Consider the following 22,636-nt stretch of genomic DNA (forward strand, 5'->3'; position numbering starts at 1 on the left):
AGTCAGATACAGGACAGCTCCTGCCGCCTGGGTGAGCTGATCATGTTGTACCTCCGACCGCTCCGTGCCGCCCGTCATTATCCCGGATACAAATCTTGCCAGCTGTGCGATATTAGACGCAGCAGCCAGCGATTGTGTACCCGCGATGAACGACTGGTCACTCCAATACGCCAACCGCCTAGCCGATTTTCCTTGGAGAACCGGCTTGCATAACGGCTCCCACACCACATCCGGACAGAGGAGAGCGGCCATCGGCCTATCAAGCCGTGGCACACCCTCTCTCATACCTTCAACCAAACCCACCACCCGCGTAACTGGTACGTAGGCGGGAGTGAGGCCCATGATGTGGGACACCACCTGGCCCCGACGAACATAGGCCCCCATTGAGGGGAAAAATGGGTAGACAACGTCCACCCCTCTCACCGGGCGACGCTGCCAGAGATGACCTATTAGATCATCGGGGACAGGAGCAGGCAGTGGCTGCGGCAGCGGCACGCTGTTTGCAGCGGCCGCCACCGCCATAAGCTCGGGGAACAAAGCCTGCAGTTCCCCCTGCAGACTTTCCTCCACCGAACCCGCATCCCTCACATGCAGCAGGCTTCGACTGGTTAAGGAGCCACAGTCTGATGTGGCTGATAGTAGGGCATCCTGCCGAAGAGGCCGAGGGGTTTCCCCGACATCCTCGAACAAGGCGCCCCAAGGAGACATATCACCCCCCTCCAGTGTTACCTGGACGGGTGGGATATTCGTCTCTACTGGGCCTTCAAACAAGAACCCGTCCGCCTCTACCATGCAATCCTCTGTTTCCATTGGGCAGCTAGAGACCGACGCATCCTCGCTGGTCTCCAGCAATTCCCCAAACCCAGGCCGTTCACGTCTGCAGGACACCATCTTGCGACGGGACCGAGCAGACGCAAAAAGTTTGCGTCTCAAATCCTCCGGAACCAACGGAACCGGCCGTTCAACAACGGACGATTCCCCGGAACCAGAGGAACCAGAGCCAGGACCAGGCCATCGCAGAGGCGACGGCACCGGTGCACTGGCTCCTCGGAGAGGCAAACTACACATCGGATGCCTACCGGCCGTGGCTGCTGACCACGAACGCGGCAACAGCCCCGCACCAGAACGCACGACGGAAGCGGGAATGGAGAACCGCTGGTGAAGAGTGGTTCTACGACTCTCCGAAGTAGACATTATGACTTAGATTTTTCTCTTGAATATTTATGAGAGAAGAAAAAAATAAGCACAATGTAAACTCGTCTCAACTTTCTTCAACTAGCAACCTCGTCAAGTGGGGATCTACCGAAGGCACTTCCTTGTGGTGAAAGCGAAGAAGGAGACGAGTAGGTGGCCACACACCTGCTTATGAAGGTAAGCTGATAGGGGTGTGGTCAGACGCATGTTGGGATGTAAAGGTACATTGTGGAATTTTTTATTCAGTGCGCGTGCACAAGCGAGGTACAGTGCAGTAGTGACGCCGAGCGGAGCCATACGATACAGAACTATATCACTAGGTGTTGTTGTGTTAACTATATCACTAGGGGCTAGATCCACAAAGAATGGATTGCACGGAGCAAGTTGCACCCTTACTTACAATTCAATTCAATTCAATACAATTCAACGTGTACTGACTTATGATGAATTGAAAATGGGGGACCCTGATGTAAACAAGACGAAAGTCTTTCTCTGGTCTGCATCCCCTTAACAATTGTATGTATTGAGCTGTACTGTACCCATTCTGCAATCTGTTAATAAACTTTTCAATCAATCAATCAAACTGGAGTATTTTATTTTGAAAACTCCGACCGGAAGTGTTATTGTTGCTGTCTGTTGCACATCTGCAGACTCGTCTGGGAGTTTACAATGGAGGGTGAGTTAGTTACGTTACGTTACGTTACTCACGGTACGAATAATAACGTAACGCTATATAATGTATGTGACGTTAACCCTAGCTAACTTTAGCTCGTGTCGAGGTGAAAGTGAACGTATGGGTTGGATTGAATTGTCAGGCTGAATAATCAGCTAGCTAAACGGTAGCTAATGCTAATGTCAAGTGTTTTCAGTCACCCATCAATCAATCATGTGTCAACTAACTAATGTGCACCTAATGGCACTTCGTTCACTTTGTGGACTTAGTGAGATGTGTGTGTGAGAGAGATAGAGAGAGAGAGGAGAGGAGAGGAGAGGAGAGGAGAAGAGAGGAGAAGAGAGAAAGAGAGAGAGAGTTGGTGTGTGAGAGAGTGTGCAAGGCTCTACCTAACTTTCCCCCCCAAGGAGCACATGAAAAAACGTAGGAGCACAGTGAAAAATGTTCAAGTAACAGAGTTTATTAACAAACTATTTATTACCTATAAACATACCACCAAAACCACACGTTGGCCCATGCCTACTAGACGCAAAGGATATCGGTTGTCTAGCAGCTTTTGTATGTTGTAGTGTTGTCACTAGGGGTATAAATATTTGACCCCACAACGATTCGATTAGATTACGATTCTTCAGGCAACGATTCAATGCATCATGAAATCTCTTCATTTGACCACGATTCAATACATTTTCGATCAGTTAATTCCCCCAAACATTTTGACACAATGTGGCTGGGGGAACTGATTCACATGAATGGACTATTAGGTATATAATAGGGGTGTAAATATTTGACCCCACAACGATTCGATTCGATTACGATAATTTTTTCGATTTCGTCTACGATTCAATGCATCATGAAATCTCTTGACCACGATTCGATGCGATTCGACCTTAGGATCGATGCATTGTTAACTTACACCCCTAGTTGTCACGATACCAACATTTTGACTTCGATACCGATAGGAAAGGTAATAGAATATATTATTAGATGACAGAACATGGAAAGTTCTTTATACAATTATTTAATTAGTTTAATTTAATTTCCACTGCATGCTACTTACTCGACTCGATTCTACCTTTTCGGTTTTCCATTGCCGAAATTTGCGGATGGTACCGGGTATTTTTTTTGAATGAATGAATGAATGAATGAATGAATACTTTATTTAATACAGTATGGCTCAATACATACAATTGTTAAGGGGATGCAGACCAGAGAAAGACGTTTATCTTGTTTACATCAGGGTCCCCCATTTTCAATTCATAGTGAGTACCTGCTTTGTCGAGGTTCCAAGCTGGTGGAATGGGTACCAAAAAGTGACCTGAAACACTGGTCAGAAGAGAGAATCATCACTACGTTATCATTGCGCTACATGGGGGGCACAAAAACACAAACCTGCCATCTTTAAATAGCCTTGCGAATACTAAATAATTTAGCATTCATTATTTGTTTGCAGTGAGAACAAAGTGCAATAAACCAAAAAAGATACATTCACAGTGTATTCTGCCTCATTTATTCATGAAACAATACTAACAGCAACCCAATTTACCACCAAGAACAAAGAGTTTAGTCTCACAAAAAGATAGCTAATTTTGTTAGCTTATGTGCTAATGTGACTGGGATTTCCCATTATAACCGTTAGCATTGCGGGTAGCGTACATTAGCTAATAAGGCACTGGTTTCATAGCTAGCTTCGATATGCCGCATGCGTGTTTTGCGTTGAAGGTGATGTCACGGGCACGGCGCCTTATGACGACCAGCTACACTGACGGGGAGGGGGAGGTACTACCTGCAGTGGAAAACAAACAAAGTACCAATAGCGAGTAGAGTCGAGTGGAGTAGGTACCATGCAGTGGAAAAGCGGCATCATAAACATTAAACCGTGCGACTCGTGAGAGGAGTTGTCTCAGAGGAGTTGTCACAGGGCTGTTGAATGCAAGGCTGAATAGCTAGATGTCATTCTAAAATTGAAGGTCCGCACTGCTCTGTCTATTATGAAATGACAATTGTGCATTGACACGCCCACTACGCAAAAACTATTACTCGTCTCACACACTGTGCTCCTAAATTATTTTTCCGGTTCGCACAAATCTATCTTTGGGGGCAAATGCAAGTGAAATGGTTGCACTGTTGAGCCCTGGTGTGAGAGACAGAGAGTGAAAGAGAGAGTGTGTGTGTGAGAGAGTGTCTGTGAGAGAGAGTGTGTGACAGTGTGAGAGAGTAAGAGAGAGTGTGTGAGAGAGAGAGTGTGTGAGAGAGTGTATGTTCATATAGATCTGTATTGAATAGTCTGCTCTTCATAGAGATCTGTATTGAATAGTCTGCTCTTCATACAGATCTGTATTGAATAGTCTGCTCTTCATACAGATCTGTATTGAATAGTCTGCTCTTCATACAGATCTGTATTGAATAGTCTGCTCTTCATACAGATCTGTATTGAATAGTCTGCTCTTCATACAGATCTGTATTGAATAGTCTGCTCTTCATACAGATCTGTATTGAATAGTTGCCTTTCATACAGATCTGTATTGAATAGTTGCCTTTCATACAGATCTGTATTGAATAGTCTGCTCTTCATACAGATCTGTATTGAATAGTCTGCTCTTCATACAGATCTGTATTGAATAGTCTGCTCTTCATACAGATCTGTATTTAATAGTCTCTCTTTACACAGATCTCTCCTGGATTCCTTCGAGTTTTGAAAAGGTCAAAAGAAGCAGCGACGGCTATATTTCTGGCATCGTGGCGTCTGAGGAGGAGCTGGTCACCCTGCTGGAGAACCACAAGAGAGCTACGCTCACCTCCTTCAACGCCTGGTAGGAAAGGAACCACCTGCACACAGTCCTTTTCTCCTGATACCTGAGACCAGATCTGTGTAACCGTCCATCGTGTCTCCGTCCCTCATGGCTCCCATCCCTCATGTAACTGTCCCTCATGTCTCCATCCCTCATGTAACTGTCCCTCATGTCTCCATCCCTCATGTAACTGTCCCTCATGTCTCCGTCCCTCATGTAACTGTCCCTTATGTCTCCATCCCTCATGTAACTGTCCCTCATGTCTCCATCCCTCATGGCTCCCATCCCTCATGTAACCGTCCCTCATGTAACTGTCCCTCATGTAACTGTCCCTCAAGTCTCCATCCTGCATGTCTCCGTCCCTCATGTAACTGTCCCTCATGTAACCGTCCCTCATGTAACTGTCCCTCATGTAACCGTCCCTCATGTAACCGTCCCTCATGTAACCGTCCCTCATGTCTCCGTCCCTCATGTCTCCGTCCCTCATGTAACCGTCCCTCATGTAACTGTCCCTCATGTAACCGTCCCTCATGTCTCCGTCCCTCATGTCTCCGTCCCTCATGTCTCCGTCCCTCATGTAACCGTCCCTCATGTCTCCGTCCCTCATGTCTCCGTCCCTCATGTAACCGTCCCTCATGTAACTGTCCCTCATGTCTCCGTCCCTCATGTCTCCGTCCCTCATGTAACTGTCCCTCATGTAACCGTCCCTCATGTCTCCGTCCCTCATGTCTCCGTCCCTCATGTAACCGTCCCTCATGTAACTGTCCCTCATGTAACCGTCCCTCATGTCTCCGTCCCTCATGTCTCCGTCCCTCATGTAACCGTCCCTCATGTCTCCGTCCCTCATGTAACCGTCCCTCATGTCTCCGTCCCTCATGTCTCCGTCCCTCATGTCTCCGTCCCTCATGTCTCCGTCCCTCATGTAACTGTCCCTCATGTCTCCGTCCCTCATGTCTCCGTCCCTCATGTAACCGTCCCTCATGTCTCCGTCCCTCATGTAACTGTCCCTCATGTCTCCGTCCCTCATGTCTCTGTCCCTCATGTCTCCGTCCCTCATGTCTCCGTCCCTCATGTAACTGTCCCTCATGTCTCCGTCCCTCATGTCTCCGTCCCTCATGTAACCGTCCCTCATGTCTCCGTCCCTCATGTAACTGTCCCTCATGTCTCCGTCCCTCATGTCTCCGTCCCTCATGTCTCCGTCCCTCATGTAACTGTCCCTCATGTCTCCGTCCCTCATGTAACCGTCCCTCATGTCTCCGTCCCTCATGTAACCGTCCCTCATGTAACTGTCCCTCATGTCTCCGTCCCTCATGTCTCCGTCCCTCATGTCTCCGTCCCTCATGTCTCCGTCCCTCATGTCTCCGTCCCTCATGTCTCCGTCCCTCATGTCTCCGTCCCTCATGTAACTGTCCCTCATGTCTCCGTCCCTCATGTCTCCGTCCCTCATGTCTCCGTCCCTCATGTAACCGTCCCTCGTGTCTCCGTCCCTCATGTCTCCGTCCCTCATGTAACCGTCCCTCATGTCTCCGTCCCTCATGTCTCCGTCCCTCATGTAACCGTCCCTCATGTAACCGTCCCTCATGTCTCCGTCCCTCATGTCTCCGTCCCTCATGTAACCGTCCCTCATGTCTCCGTCCCTCATGTCTCCGTCCCTCACGTCCCTCATGTCTCCGTCCCTCATGTCTCCGTCCCTCATGTCTCCGTCCCTCATGTCTCCGTCCCTCATGTCTCCGTCCCTCATGTAACCGTCCCTCATGTCTCCGTCCCTCATGTCTCCGTCCCTCATGTAACCGTCCCTCATGTAACCGTCCCTCATGTAACCGTCCCTCATGTCTCCGTCCCTCATGTAACCGTCCCTCATGTCTCCGTCCCTCATGTCTCCGTCCCTCGTGTCTCATAGGTCTGAGCGCCTGAGTGACTCCAGCAGGCGGCGGCTGCTCTGGCAGGTGGAGGAGTTTTGTGACGACGTGCCGCTCTGTGTGGTGAAGAGGGTAATCCTGGTCTGTCAGCACGGCAAGCCCTACAGCAGGGCTGCTGCTAAGGTACGCAGGTGTTACTTTTACACCCAATGTGGCAGGACAGACACATTTCCACATGCATTTATACAGTGGTATGTATAAAAGGGATTTTAATGGTGCTATAGATAAATTTTGTATGTAGAGTAATCATAAATAAAATAAATAAATAAATAAAATGATTGGATAAATGACATGCTGGTGCTCTAGTGTGACATCTAGTGGCTGAATGTCTATAGCACTTCCAATCACAATATCAAACTATATGATAACCAGGAGGCGTTGGGTGAAGTTCAACACAGATATGTATTACTACTTTGGCCTACTACTATTAGGATAAGAGATATGTAATAGTAGAGTAAGAGTAGAAGAGAGTAAGAGATGAGATGAGATGAGGAGAGGAGAGAGGAGGAGAGAGAAGTGAGCTAATGATAATTTGCTAGGTCCTATTTGGAACAAGACAAACAAAGTATCAGTCTCGTCGCTTAGGAGGCTCTTCTCCCATATCTGACATGTCTTGGTTTAGCTGAGTAACCTGAGTAACTTCCATTACTACAACAATAACATTATACTGTACATAAATACATTGCTTATGGTATGTGACCTCAAAGGGCCTTTAACCTGTATGTTGAAGCCAATCCGTTGTGCGCTATAGGTAGTGTGTGTGTGTGTGGTAAGTAGTGTGAATGTTGTTGTTGTTACTCTACCTGCGCACTAGAGGGCGTAGGCAGGTAATCACACTGGTAGTCACAGACTAAAGGGGACCACAGGTGGAATCAGGGACTTTAGTTTAGTGAAGCCATGCGGTTAGGATTCTTCAGAGCACGTAACCATGGTTACCATGTTGTCTAGCAGGCAGATTATTCAGAGCACGTAACCATGGTTACCATGTTTTCTAGCAGGAGGATTCTTCAGAGCATGTCGCCACCAAGAAGAGGATCCATGTGAAGAAGCTGCAGAAGTTGGACTGTCCAGCGAAACTGTTTATTCGCCATGTGACCCGGTGGGTTCTGAGCAGGTGTAAGAGGTCCAGTACACACACTGTGAGACTGAAAGCAGACCAGGATGTGGTGGAAAGGAAATAGTCTAATAAGATGATCCTCAGTCTCCAAATATTTACAAATACTCAATATTGTCCTTTTAACAACATTTTATTTAATTACATTTCAAACCTTTAGTTAAACTTGTGAGACACAGAGGTTACCCCCATTTACAGCAATGGCTATCTTACAAAACAAAGACACAGTTATCAGTAGATGCATACCTATAGGCACAACAAATACGAATAACAAATATAGAAATAGGCTAAGAGATCATACTTTTAAATGCAGCAAAAGAAGGAAGAACCTTCAGCTTCAGAGTCAAGTTAAGAGTTGAAGCTGCAGCATGCCTATAAATCACATCACCATAGTCCAACATTTACAAGAAAACAGCTTCAACAATCCTCTTTCTACTAATCACAGAAAAACTCGATCTATTTCTGTAAAGGAAGAAATGTATCACCGAGCCACAAGCCAAGATATTTATACTCCGTGACTCTCTCAATGTTAGAACAACGATATATGTACTTCATCATAATCAAAATGTCTGGCTCTGGAGAACAGATTTAGTTTTACTAGCATTGAGGACTATTTTAAGATTGATAAAAGCTAACTGAAGAACATTAAAGGAAAGCTGCAAGTTATCAGTGGCCAACATATGATACAGATGTATGTTGTTGATGTCGCTCATCCCTAGCTTAGCCTAAACCTGCTTTGTTTCGACCGTTCCTCAGGTACGACACCTACAGTGTAAAGGGAGAGTCCTCCAGAGCCAAGAAAGAGGAGGCCATGAAGAATCTGAAGCAGGAACTGTCCCGAACGAACCCTCCGACCTCCACGTTCATCCACGTCAGGGTCCCGCTGGTGGAGGCTCACCGGAACCACACCATCGACGCGCGGTGCTGCTACTCGAGGCGCATACACCCCAAGGTCAGGGACAAGATCCAGGAGCTGGTGGCGACAGGGAAGAGGTCCCTGCCGTCCGTGAGGGAGGCCCTGGAGGAGTACGTGTCCACGGAGCTGTGTGAGCGGGAGCTGCGGAAACCTCACCTGGAGGACCGGGCCTACTTCCCCTCCGACACCACCGTCCAGAACCACATCCGCACAGCGCTGGCCGCCGGCCGCCACTCCGCCCCGGACCGGGAGAACCTAGAGAGGAGGGCGGGGGAGTGGGAGGAGGAGTACTACCGGGACTCCTTCCCTCTGGTGGAGGGGGAGGAGACGCACAGGGGAGGAGGGGAGCGCGTCCGGGCCGGACGGAAAGGAGCGGAGAGGAAAGGCGGCGTGCGCCGAAATGCGGCGCAGCGACGCGTCAAGTCGGCTAAGTTTGCCTTCAGGAAGGAGCTGAAGAGGCTGATCGACGACTCGTATTCCTGTGATGATCTGGAGACGTTCAGGCGGTCGACTGAAGTGCTGAGGAATCTGAGGAGGTCCTTCCTGACGCAGTGCAGGACAGAGAAGGTTCAGCTGCTACGTGAAGAAGCCGTGACGTCAGGAAAGAGAGTCGGCCCGTCTGGGACTCAGGTCAACATAGACGGTCAGAGCAAACAACAGAACGGCGATGCTACCAGGGTGTGTTGTCAGTTAAGATAAGATAATATGGGCTAAGTTAAGTTAAGGGGAGATATTCCTTTATTGATCTCCTTGGGGAAATGTGGGCGTCATAGCAGAATGGGGGAGGGGGGAGGGGAGGTACAGGTATGGGCATGATAATGGGCTACTACTACTACTACTACTACTACTACTACTACTACTACTACTACTAGTAGAAAGACATATATATAGGCAATATAATAATTATAGATTATAATTATATTATGATCTGAATATGAGAAAAATAAACAGTGTAAACAATGTAATTCATTGGGCCTCATGCATGAAGCGATATAAGAACAGATTTTGTTCTTAACTAGCATTTCCTCTTACTTTGTTCTTACCTGGGATTCAGCAACGTTTTCTTATTGTTGCTTTTTTCTCAGGCAAGAACAAATGATAAGAGTGGTCGAGATCACTCTTACCGAAATAAGAAATTCTTACCCCCCCCCCCCCCCCCCCCCCCAAAAAAAGAAAGCCTACCATTGGTTAATTGCCCCCAAATACGACTTAAAAAAATACAGAACTTTTCAATAATAATAATAATTATTATTATAACTTATTGCATGCGTTCTGTCTGAAATTGATTATATATTACTGTTAGAACAGTTATGCTCTGGCCGCCCAGGCCATTGATTGATTGAAGATTTTATTAACAGATTGCAGAATGGTACAATACAGTACAGCTCAATACACACAATTGTTAAGGGGAGGCAGACCAGAGAAAGACTTTCGTCTTGTTTACATCAGGGTCCCCCATTTTCAATTCATAATGACATGTATGACATACACAACATACAGATATACAGATATATATCATGACATTTATGACATGACATACAGATATGCAGTACTGTATACGTAGCATAGAACGCATATTTAGAGATTGTCTATATCAGTGGTTCCCAAACTTCTGTTTTATGCGGACAACTAGATTGTTATCAAGAACATTTGCGGACCACCTCGTATGCAAACAGTAAAACATAAATAAACAACTGACTTAAACCCAGTAATACACAAGACCCTCTTCTTGGACCAAGTAGGTTTCGTCGATAAATGAGAAATTTAGGGGCAAAAAATATTTTTTAGGGGCACATTTTTTAATAACAATTTTACCATTATAGTGAAAAAAAATATGTTCCTCCTGCCTCATTACTGTGGTCCTTTTATTTAACATTTAAGTGCTTTTGTTGTCAGGTTTGTATCTTTTATAATGAACCAACTGAACTTCGTATTACCACAGCTGCAAACATTTCTTCTTTCATTGATAACGGTGTATTAACAAGTTTCAAGTTTCAAGTTTCTTTAATAGTTGTCATACAGAAGTACAGAATACTTTTGTACAAAATGCTTCTTACTGTTGCGCTCCAGAGACTGTGCAAGACAAGATAAGTATGAAATAAAAACACAGTGTTCATAGTCAGTATCTGCTGCACACTGCAACACAGCTCTAAGACATACACTAAATCATGCTCTCTGTTTCTCTTTCTCCCTCTCTCTTCCACACACACACACACACACACACACACACACAACACACAACACACAACACACAACACACACACACACAGCTCCCTCCCCGGGCCCCTGTCCTGTAAGGTATTGGCTTGTGTTGCTACACGGACACATTTGTATGTTGCACCATGGTACTTCCTGGCTTACAGAGTACAGACTAGTAAACAAACACTCCGTCTCTTATTATATGTGAACTAAAGAGTACAAGGTTTACACAAGTGCTCCTACGTTTTTTCATGTGCTCCTTGGGGGGGGAAAGTTAGGTAGAGTCTCTCGCTCTCGCTCTCTCTCTCTCCCACGCCCGTATTCAGATCCGTCCAATAATAATCACAGATGTATATCTTGTCATTTTAAACAAGTTACCATTATATTGTCCCGGGTGATTATGCCCCCCTGTGGCAAAATTAATTAGTATCCCCCTCTATCTCTCTCTTTCTCTCTCTCTCACACACACACACAGCATGACGTGGAATCCCAGCTATCGTTACAAGACTTACATAGACTTACCATCACAAGAGTTGAAGGGGGCGAGATATTCAGCTGTCCACCACAAGCCATAATCCACATTTTTTTTTAAATCCACTCAAAAAGAAACTCCAGTAACAGTCCATACCATGGGTAGCTGGTAGCTGCATCCAGCTAGCCATATAGCTTCTTGTTAGCCACCATAAGTACCACCAGCTAGAAAACGACAGAGTATATCCTTCTTCTGTCTGTTGATTGTTTCTGAATTGAGGAGATATCAGGCTGATGAGGTCGAAACTCTTTCACTCCAGTGTTCATCTCTCAAAAGGTATTGTTTTGAGGGATTTACCTGCATTCGAGGTTGTAATGTCCTGCCTTCATGATCCATGGTAGCTACTAGTAAGCTATCAAACTCTCTGGACTGGGGGAGTGACAACACAGCAGGAAGGACCCTGCTTGCTTGGAGCGCTAGAAAAACGCGCTCCGATTACATCATATTTGAACGCACTGATAGGCGAAATGTATTTGCTTGACCTATTTAATTGGCTGCGATGATACAGCGATGATACCAGTGCACGCCCACTGTGTGCGCGCTACGTCTCGCCCAGCTTTAGAGGTACTCTATATCATATCAGACAGTGACTTCATGTGAATCACAAAACAATGATTTATATTTGATATATTAACTTTAATCGCCATGGGTTAAATTCATAATTTACCATCCCTCGCCAGCTCTATTTGTCTATGGAGAAGTTCCCCTTCTTTGCAGGACTATAACTTTTTAAATTCTATTGCTAAATTGCCATTATTATGGCCCATTCAATGTCCTATATGTATTGTTCAGGGTGTAGCAACGTTAAACTTTTTCATTCACATATTCATACTAAAATATGGTCTAAAGTATAAGTATGTTTTTATCGTTTTCTGCAGCTTTCTTCAGAACGTGATTTATAGCCCTAAATGCATTATATTGATGATCAAATACAGTTTGGTAGGAATCTGTGCGAGATAAAAAATGTCAACTGGACGTGGTTCTAGAAGTTTCTACGCATCATCTGATGATGACCGGATGGGCGGGGGATCGTTTATAATTCCGTGGGCAGCGTTAGATGATTCATCCAGAGTGGGTCATATGTTCATCAGATCAGTTAGTATAGAAGACGTTAGAAAAACGCTGAATCTTACAGTGGCTTCCTCGCGCCGCTGGCAGATGAGCGTGGAACAGAATTTTTTCTATTATGGGATGGAGAAATGCCCGATCCATTTCCAGGTTGTATAATAGTATATACGTCCAAATCATATTGTTTTTTCGAGTTATTTGCACCGATCGATGTTCACTGTGTCAATACGGAGTCTCTCTAACGATAGCGAGTGCCCGGACCACATATGGATGAGCACTACCGGTTCAAAGGTTAATTTCCGGTTGGCGATCTGCCGATCTGCCACCAGATGGCTCTCTTGAACCGCTAGAGAGTTGAGTGGATCTTTGCAGTGTGTCTCAGGGCTCCGGAAAGGAAATATGATTTCGATAACAGATTTTTGAAATATTGACATCAAAGACGAGTTACGGCGTCTTCGGCAGAATGAGCATGGCTAGGAATGACGTGTAAACTCGTCCACGGCGATCATAGTGTTTAGTGCATTTGAAACACAAACATACTTAAAATTAGTAAATATTATTCATTTTAAACATGTTTATTTAATTTTTAGGGGTCTAAAATAAAAATAAAAATAAAACATTTTCTTCTTCTCCTGCTCTCTTTACCAGGGGGGGGCGGTGCCCTAGCACCCCCTATCGGCGGGCCGCCACTGTGTCTATCTGTATGTCATGTATGACATATATGTTATGATAAATTGAAAATAGGGGACCCTGATGTAAACAAGACGAAAGTCTTTCTCTGGTCTCCATCCCCTTAACAATTGTGTGTATTGAGCTGTACTGTATTGTACCCATTCTGCAATCTGTTAATACAATTTTCAATCAATCAATCAAGACCCGCGTCGCGGGCACTGCATTCCGTTCTCAGAATGGATCATCAGCAGGCTATATATGATATTCAGACTCTAGATCTATTTGCAGAGCCAGATGAGATGAGGCAACCTGTGCGATTGGCTCTTGACAACGCACAGTCGTTCAGTATATTGACAAAGCCTACAGTACTTTGCTGGAACGATTAATTTTGCACGTACTGTATACAGTGTGTATGCGCGCACTGCGGGAGGTGGCCAGAAGCGTGCAACTAGCCAACTACTATTATTACTACTATATTAATACAGTCTATTCCATTATATAGCTATAGGTGCTGTATGATGACAATACATTTGATTCCTATCTAATTTTGATCCATCGCAAAGCGCTCCAGCGCTTGAATACCGCCGGGGGATCCGCTCTATACAATGCAGACCCACGGCTCTCGTATTATAATGAGCCCGCGAGGCGTGTCTCTGTATGCAAATGACTTGCGTGAGAAAACGCGCATCCAGTTTAGAATGAGTGGAATTCACCATTCAAAAAACCTGGGTAAGAACAGATTTGGACTTTAACACTTTGAGTGCCACGCCGGGTTTTCCTTTTTACCCCCTTGATGCCACGGTCCACTTCAATGTTAACGTTAATATCGCCTAATCTATGTTTTAAATTATGGCTATGTGTCTAATCTGCCCGTCGCTTATCAAAGACTACTTTTCCAGTCAGTGCTGTCAAGGCAGATTGGTTTTTTTTATCGCTTCATTTCCGTTTCAGAGCATTTAGAAAAGCACCCGTTTTGAGATAAAAAACAGTTCATTCTGGACCATTCTATGATAATCGTCTTTTACTGGAATATTCCAGAACGTTGATATTCGTCGGCCTATTTATGAATCGTTTTCAAATAAACGCTAGATGATCAATATTATACGTGCACGCAAGCACATTCGGGCCGCGCACGGATAATCGCCGTGTTCATTTCCTCTTGGACTTTTACAGTGAAACCGAAAGAGCCCATTTCACAAAACAGCCTATATCTTCATCAAAATTAGTCTGATTATCCTAACACTGATAACATAGATTCCTTACCTGACATCAGATGGTATCCAACTGGTATATTCCAATTCCTGATCACCATTCGAAAAAATCGATAAGTGTATGTATCCAACGTGATACAGTAGTACACATGATTCCGCGGGGCTGAGAGGCTCCAGAATGAACTGTGGTAATCCCGGCTGGATCAGTGGACTGGAAAATGTGGAGTACCGGATTTTTTCCCCCATCCATTTTCATTGAGTCCATTCCAAAATCCCTTATGTCATCTGGGAGACGATAGGGGGCGCTTTTTTCCACATATGATCGCCGGCGGCACTCTGGTATACTCGGGTAGGCTCGCGTGATGCAATAATGATTTCAGATCGCTAAAAAAAAATAATAATAATCTGAGAAATCTCGTGAGTGGCTTTCAACATAACTATCGGAAACCCGAGATATCTCGTGTGTGGCAGTGAAAGTGTTAAGGAGGGCTTGATGAATGTGGTGGTGCCTTTTCTTATTGTTCTCTTAACAGACAGGTAAGCAAGAATATAAGAAAAACAATAAGAGTATTGTTGAATGAGGCCCATTGTGAATATAAAAATATGAGAAAAATAAACAGTGTAATCAAAGGTGCAGATGTCTGTATGCCCTATCGGTTATATTATTATGTTACAATAAATATAGTCAATCAAGGATTTTAATCTGAATATATACTATTGAGTAAAAGTTGTGTGTATTGAGCTGTACTGTATTGTACCCATTCTGCAATCTGTTAATAAAATTTTCAATCAATCATCATGGAGCTAAGCTAGGCTAGCTGCTCCCTACTGCTTTCAGTCCCTGTGCTAAGCTAGCCGCTCCATACTGCTTCCAGTCCTTGTGCTAAGCTAGACTAGTTGCTCCCTACTGCTTTCAGTGCTAAGCTAGGCTAGTTGCTCCTTACTGCTTCCAGTCATTGTGCTAAACTAGGCTAGCTGCTCCCTACTGCTTTCAGTCCCTGTGCTAAGATAGGCTAACCACTCCCTACTGCTTCCAGTCCTTGTACTAAGCTAGGCTAGCTGCTTCCTACTACTTCCAGTCTGTGTGCTAAGCTAAGCTTGCTGCTCCATACTGCTTCCAGTCTGTGTGCTAAGCTAAGCTTGCTGCTCCCTACTGCTTCCAGTCCTTGTGCTAAGCTAGGCTAGCTGCCTCCTACTGCTTCCAGTCTGTGTGCTAAGCTACTGTAAGCTTGGTGCTCCCTATTGCTTCCAGTCCTTGATCTAAGCTAGATCCACATACATACATCCACAGGGCTTTTATAAAGGTGCAGAATAAAAGTATTGCTTTTGGCAGGTCCAAAATGTATGTTGTTGTTTACATGTTGCCTGCATGTATATCCCCTCCCTCAGTGTTTCCCCTAGGATTCTTTTCAGGGGGGGGTGGTAGGCCCCCCAAAACTACTAGTGTTGCGGGGCGCGCGTGTCACGGATACATGGTGTCAATGTCAACAGTGTCGTCATAGACGCACGCAGTAAGGCGGTTGTTAGTATCGGTGCATTTCTCTACACTGAGCTGAAATGAAACGATTGCACATAAATTAGGTAAATAAATATTAACAATATTTATTTACAACACATAAATTAACTTATTTACAATTATACATAGAGTAGTGACAACACACACATGAACTATTTACAATACAGGGACAGTGTTTACCACCGGATTTTCTGAGACTGTGGTGGTGGGTGAACCTCGGACCCTCTAGGGGGGGTTTAAAGGTAAATGCATCAATCTGGTGCACTTTGAGAGCAAAATAAAGAGGCCAGATCTATGATGAACTTTGTGCTCGAAACACAAAATCTACTAGATTGTAGTGCTTCCCAATCCTCTCCTCGGAACACCCCAGCCGTTCCATGTATTTGTTAAATTCCACCACCGCCACCACACCTGATTCAACTTAACAAGCCCTTTATTAGTTGAATCAGGTGTGCTGGTGGTGGAATTTAACAAATACATGGAACAGCTGTGGTGCCTCGAGGAGAGGTAAAATATACTGGATTACTATTACGACTACTACCACTGCCAATACTACTGATACATTCCTATTGGCAATGTATATTGTATCAGTCTAGGACGGTAATTAATGGGAAACACTGAGGGAGGCACATACAACACTCATAACTATTTACAACCAGTGTCAGAGCGAGCACACTCAAGTTGTTCGGAAATTCTGAGTGCACACTGGACGCTCTGACCAAAGAGTCAGTTTATCAGAGCGGAGCAGATTTATGAACTCACCTTAACTAGGGCCCTATGAAATCCGTTTTTATCTTTTCCTGTTTTCGGATATGAATTTTCCTGTTTTCGGATTTCTCTGTTTTTAATTTGTCCTGTTTTCGGATTTCTCTGATTTAATATTTTTTCCTTTGGATTTAAACAACAAACAATACAAAATTATGTTTTTAACTAACTTTAATAATAGTACATCTGCAAACGGTGCCAGTGTAGTTCAATGTTCAGTGCCAGTTACAGTAGGTTATGAGGTTTCTTTTTTTCAATTAAGTTCAGTTCAATGCAGTTCAACTGCCAGTGCAGTGCAATAACTAAATAATAATTAAATAGTTAAATAATACAAAATAATAATTGATTTAAAAGAAATCAAGAAAAGAACTGTAAAATGTAATTTATTTCAAAGAGATGTCCTTTAAAGGTTCACACGTCTCCCCATCTCTGGCTGACATCACCATTGTGATACATGATGGTTAGGCCTTTGTGTTTTCCTCAGTGAAGGATTCTCTTTTGTCGGTCAGCAGCATTTTGTACTTGCTGAAGCTTCTCTCTGTATAATTATTTTTTAAGTTTAAATATCAACATTATCTGGCCATCCTCAGTAAATATCAAACTTTCCAAAGACCAGAGTTGGGACGGGCACGCGTGCACACACACACAGAAAGGGAGAATGGCTTATATGAGCTATCCAGTTCATATATCAACTTATATCAACTATCCAGTTCGTTTTTATACTGTAACGTTACTTGAAGGAGAGAGAGAGAGACTGAGACTTGTTACGCGCTAGTCAGTCTCGGAATGGATTTGGTAGGTTTTTTCTTCGTCTCCGTAGACCGTGCCACACCACCGTTTTAAAGTCTTAGTGAATATTGATTTATATGAAAACCGATTTATGTATAATTTAGCTAGCTCGCCAACGTTACTGTGATTAAAGCAACAAATTGTTTTTTATTATTGTTATTATTATTTTTTAGGGGGGGCAGTGGGTCCCATTAGGGGGGCGGGCCACCCCGCCAAAGCAATGGTAGGGGAATCACTGCCTCCCTACTTAACACTTTGTATCTACCCTCTGTACAGCACTTTGGTTGACACGTGTCATGTTAAATGTGCTATATAAATAAATCTGATTGATTGATTGATTGATAGTCGGGTTATCTCGCCATGTGTTGAGCGCCAGGACCCCCGAAAACCCAAGTATAGTCGGGTTTTCATCGTTATTTCTTTTATTCGATATTTCCATTCATTACAGGCACACATCTGGGTTAACATGGGGAAACATTCTGAGAATGCCAATGTGCAATACCGGCCGCATCCACCCAGGTGGAAGTATCGAGCACCCTTTGAAACATGATATCTTGGCCTGTGGGTCGATCAGAAGTCTCCGGTCGGATTTCTATTGGTCGGGCAAGGGGACCGATCGGATTGAGAAGCGTGAATTGCTCCCGGTGCATGATTTGTGGTGGATTATGTTGGCGACACGATCGACACCAATACTGGGACTCGCGATCAGATAATTGGAATATTGTTTTTGGGGTACATCCTAGTGAAGGTAAGGCCTATATGGTATCAATCCTGCTGTGATCCAACCATGATTTCACTTCGAATCACAATATATGTGTATTTTACGTGTGCCGTTGGTGACGATCAAAGCATCAAAAAACTACCCCCACCCCCCCCCCCCCCCTTTCATGCATTCATGATGAAACATAAATAATATAGATGTGATTTCAAAATAGTAGCGTGTACAGGCGAGAAATGCCAACGTTTTTAGTGAATTGCACGTATTGCTGCATAGCGTCGTTTTCTGGGATTAGACAGGATTATTCTAATACTATAGTCATATTCACCACGGTATAAAACGGGAATATATGGATGAAAAAATTATTTCTTTAAAACACATATTGAACGAAAGATAGTCGATGTCAAATGGGCCATAGTATTGTATCCATAGCTATAATATAGAATATAGTTATAGCTCTGCAAACACCGCCACATATTCCTATACTTTAGAAAGTTTAGAGCATCGCGCTTTTAACAACACATCACAATTATCGCTGTGGTGTCCAATGTGTTAAAATGTCCCCATGTGGAATGCACCTGATTAGATACATTACTTGCTGGTGCTCTAGTGTGACATCTAGTGGCTGAATGTTATCAAAAGCACCTTTAATGGGGTTTACTGTGCTGTTGTTTCACAGATGGGTGAACTGTAGCAGCAGGTGAGATGGAGACGCACAAGATGCACAGGATGGACAGAGACACGACACAGGATGGATGGAGACACACAAAGATCAATAGCTGTTGTCTTTCCTTTTATATATAGTGTATATAGTTTTATATTTGTATATATATTTATATATATATTGGGGACGGTGTGAGTAATTAATTACTCGAGTACTTGCTGTTTTCGGACTCAGTGGTGTTTGAGGGTTTATTTTTGATCACCTAAAGTGCTTGTTTGTGCCTATGAAACAGAACTCTCACTCTGAAATGAGTGAGTTGTTGCAGGAAGACAACACTGGTCAGCTGTGGAGCATGAGAGCACCACGAACACTGTTGTGTTGAAAGCTAGCTTAGCGTTATCGGAAAGATAAAAACAATGGTTTGTGTTTGTGCATTTCCAAATTAAGCTCATTAGCTAATTCTGGCACATTTACATTGATGTGGAAACTGAAGATGTTGATTAATGTGCACTGTCCCTGGGTAAATATTTTTTTAATAATAAATACATAACTTTGCATAGCGTTCACAGACTATTGATACAGACATGCCGTTCCATGAGCGGAGAGACCTGCTGCAAACAGAGTGGAGGTAATGTAATTATTACTAATGGTAACTTGACTGTTTTGTGTTATGTGTTTGTGTGACTCCACGCAATATCTCCTTATTGCTGCTGCCATGCACTTTAAGATTTCCCTAAACAATTCCTTGAGCACTACAGTACTGGATCAGAGGAAACATTACTCATGCCCGTCCCTATTATATATGAGAAAAATACTTTTATTTTGAATGTTTTCTACTGACTAATGACTACGGCAAACTGGGACAATAAAGTTGTTTATTGTTTACTAAATTAGTTAAAGTTTTCTTTTTTTTTGTCACATATAAGGTACATGTACATTACAGTGAAATGCTTGGTTCTGTATAAGCCTCCTGAGATTGTGCTTCATACAGTAAAAAGAAAAGTTAAGGGAGCTCCAGTAGCTCACCGCGTATCTCGGCGCTATTTCGGCGTCGGGGACAACCGTGCGCGTCACGGATCTGGGGTACACGCAGTGGTGCAGTCGTGGTCACACCCGGTTACACGCCGTGTTACCAGATCACTGAGGCAGAAGTACGCGCGATCGCGCACAGGTGTGTACTCGCGTGTACGCGCACACAAAAATGCGCTGTATCCATTCGTTGTGACTAGTACCCGGCCACCGTTTTACATAACAAAAAGCGCAGGTAGACTAAGTGTCTGGGTGTTGGCTATCTGAATGCATCTCCCCCTTCATTCTGTGTGACACAGGCAGTGGAGGTGAATACTAATGTGGCTCGGAATTCGTGATGGGGTCTACCTGCTTATGATATTGAATCAAGCGTCTGTGCTGCGCGCCAGCTTTCCACACGCACATTCACACAAATAGAGAGCAAGAGAGCTTGTATGATAGAAAGATTGCACTTGCGTATATGCGCGTGTGTGTGTGTATAAATCAGTTCTGTGCGCATGCACGTACCCGCGCGCGCGTGCGTGTGGCGTGTTACCAGTTCCCATATTACGACTGCACCACTGGGTACACGAGTTCGACTCCCGGACTCGCCGTATTTTGTGTCTTCCCCTGATCTATATCCCATTCAACCTGTTTCTGTCGGTCATGCTTGACCAGAAAAAGCGATAAACGCTAAAAAGAACCAGCTGTCTGGTCAAAGTAAAAAAAAAAAAAAGTTAAAAGAATAAATAGCTCTATCTTCAATCTTTCAAAATGTTCAGTTGCTATCGCTATCAGCTCCATCTTTAATCTTTCAAAATGTTCAGTTGCTATTGCATGCACTCATCTGTGTTTCACTACACACTTGAGTGCATGCTTACCAACTGTTAGTCTGCAACACTACTATCACCGACATCTAAGAAGGGAGATCCCCCCTTGAATGGCCCTTCTAAGGTTTCTCTCCTCCACACTGCCTGTGGAGCATTTTTCCCTATTGTTAGGTTTTAGTGAGTTTTTCCTTACCTTCGCGTGGGGTATGTCTGGGAGTGCTTGCATTCTTTCATTTATTTGCATTTATTTTAAATTTGTTGGACCTTATGGTGTTCTTGTTCTGTTCTTGACTTATTGTTATGTTTTCTTCGACTTGTTTAAAGAAGACCTGTACGGCCCATGGGGACATTAACGCGTGTTGTCGGGCCTTATAAATAAATTTGATTTGATTTGATTTGATAAAGACCAAACACTATACAAAATATACAATATGGCAACAATGAGGTACGGATGTAGTGCACATCTTTTAGTAAAAAAAAATAGATAAAACATGGTGTAGTGTAAAAAGTGTCTAAAGTGAATGTTAACTCATTCACGGCCAAACACGGCTATAGTCGGGTTATCTCGCCAACCGTTGAGCGCCAAAACCCGAGTATAGTCGGGTTTTCGATAGTTTTCATCATTTTTTCTTTTATTCGATTTTAATATCCTATACACTCTCACGGACCTTGGTCTTACCATTGGAACTCATTCTGAGACCCAGAGAGTGCAATACCGGCCGAATCCTGCTAGGTGGCAGTATCACCTACCCTTTGAAACCTTATTTCACACTGTGTTACATTGTATATGGTCCGGGCGGAGAATTAGACGATCAGAGCATCAAAAAACGTCCAGCATCCAAATGTCCAGGTGAGCAACGTGAACGCTTTTATCAAAATTCACATAGTGCTCCATAACGCAGCTTCCAGGAATTAGCCAGGATCACTCTGAAACTATACAATATTCACCATGGGATAACACACGAACGTATACATGAAAAAATTTACTCTTTTTTACATGTTGGACGAGAGATGGTGACTGTCAAATGAGCCATAGTATTGTATCCATAGCTATAATATAGAATATAGATATAGCCCTGCAAACATCGTGACGCACAGTGAAAATCCCTATCTTTTAAAGCGTGACCCATTGACTACAAGGATGGATAAAACGTCTGGCACTGAAAGTGTTAAAGGTGAGTCTTTAAAGCGAGTGTGTCCATGTGGATGTGTGTGCAATGGATGTAGATGGATGGATTAGTATTGCATAAAGCCATTGAGCATCCTGATGGCCAGGGGATAGAAGCTCCTTTTGAGTCTGTACTGGCCATGAGACTCCGGTAGCGCTTGCCTGACCGCAGCAGTGCAAAGAGGCAATTGTTTGGGTGACTAGAGTCTTTGACTATTCTCTTAGCCTTGGCCCTGCAACGCTTGGTGTAAATGTCCTGGAGAGTGGGAAGCCCACCTCCAATCGTGCGTTCGACTGATCGAGCCACTCTCTGCAGTCTTCTGCGGTCGTGTGCAGTGCTATTCCCAAACCAGGAGGTGATGTTACCAGTCAGGATGCTCTCTATTGTGCATGAGTAGAAGTAATTAAGATCTTCTGACTCACTTTGAACTTCCTTAGGCGCCTATGGAAGTAATAATAATAATGGCTTGAATTTATAGCGCCTTTCACGTACCCAAGGCGCTTTACATTAAAAGGGGGAGGGTAGAGGATAACGTGACCTAAACTAAGAAACAAAATACAAAAACAGAACAGAACAGAACAAAACAGAATGAATAGGATACTCAGGAGCATCAGAGACCATAGGCCTGGGTGAAGAGATTGGTCTTCAGCAGGACAAGATAATTTGCATTTCGGATGTCCATGGGGAGGGAGTTCCAGAGGGTGGGGGCAGCCACACTAAAAGCCCTGTCTCCGAAGGTCCGCAACCTACCTAGCTTGTGGGATGGTAACTTGTGTCAGAGGAGCGGAGATTCCGGGAGGGGGTGTAGGTGTGGAGAAGGTCGGATAGGTATTGAGGGGCGGTGGTGTGTAGGGATTTATATGTGAGCAGGAGGATCTTGAAGGTGACAC

General features: G+C 44.1%; 1 protein-coding gene across 4 annotated transcripts; it reads left to right on the plus strand.

The window, feature by feature from the left end:
* The first annotated feature begins 1,844 nt into the window (after window positions 1–1,844).
* LOC311238721 (calcium-responsive transcription factor-like) lies at window positions 1,845–19,504 on the plus strand. 4 transcript variants are annotated; one of them, XM_084326887.1, is made up of 6 exons: window positions 1,845–1,870; window positions 4,536–4,677; window positions 6,557–6,698; window positions 7,571–7,674; window positions 8,446–9,283; window positions 18,755–19,504. In XM_084326887.1, the coding sequence occupies exons 1-6, from the start codon at window positions 1,864–1,866 to the stop codon at window positions 18,767–18,769; spliced, it is 1,248 nt and encodes a 415-aa protein (XP_084183013.1). In that variant the 5' UTR covers window positions 1,845–1,863; the 3' UTR covers window positions 18,770–19,504. The 4 variants fall into 4 exon arrangements, with proteins under 4 accessions (XP_084183013.1, XP_084183014.1, XP_084183011.1 ...); XM_084326888.1 differs by having other exon boundaries at window positions 8,446–9,248; XM_084326885.1 differs by lacking the exon at window positions 18,755–19,504 and having other exon boundaries at window positions 8,446–9,355.
* Window positions 19,505–22,636: the final 3,132 nt, after the last annotated feature.

The sequence above is a fragment of the Notolepis coatsorum genome, assembly GCF_963971535.1.
Source record: "Notolepis coatsorum genome assembly, chromosome: 13".
NCBI classification, from domain to species: Eukaryota; Metazoa; Chordata; class Actinopteri; order Aulopiformes; family Paralepididae; genus Notolepis; species Notolepis coatsorum.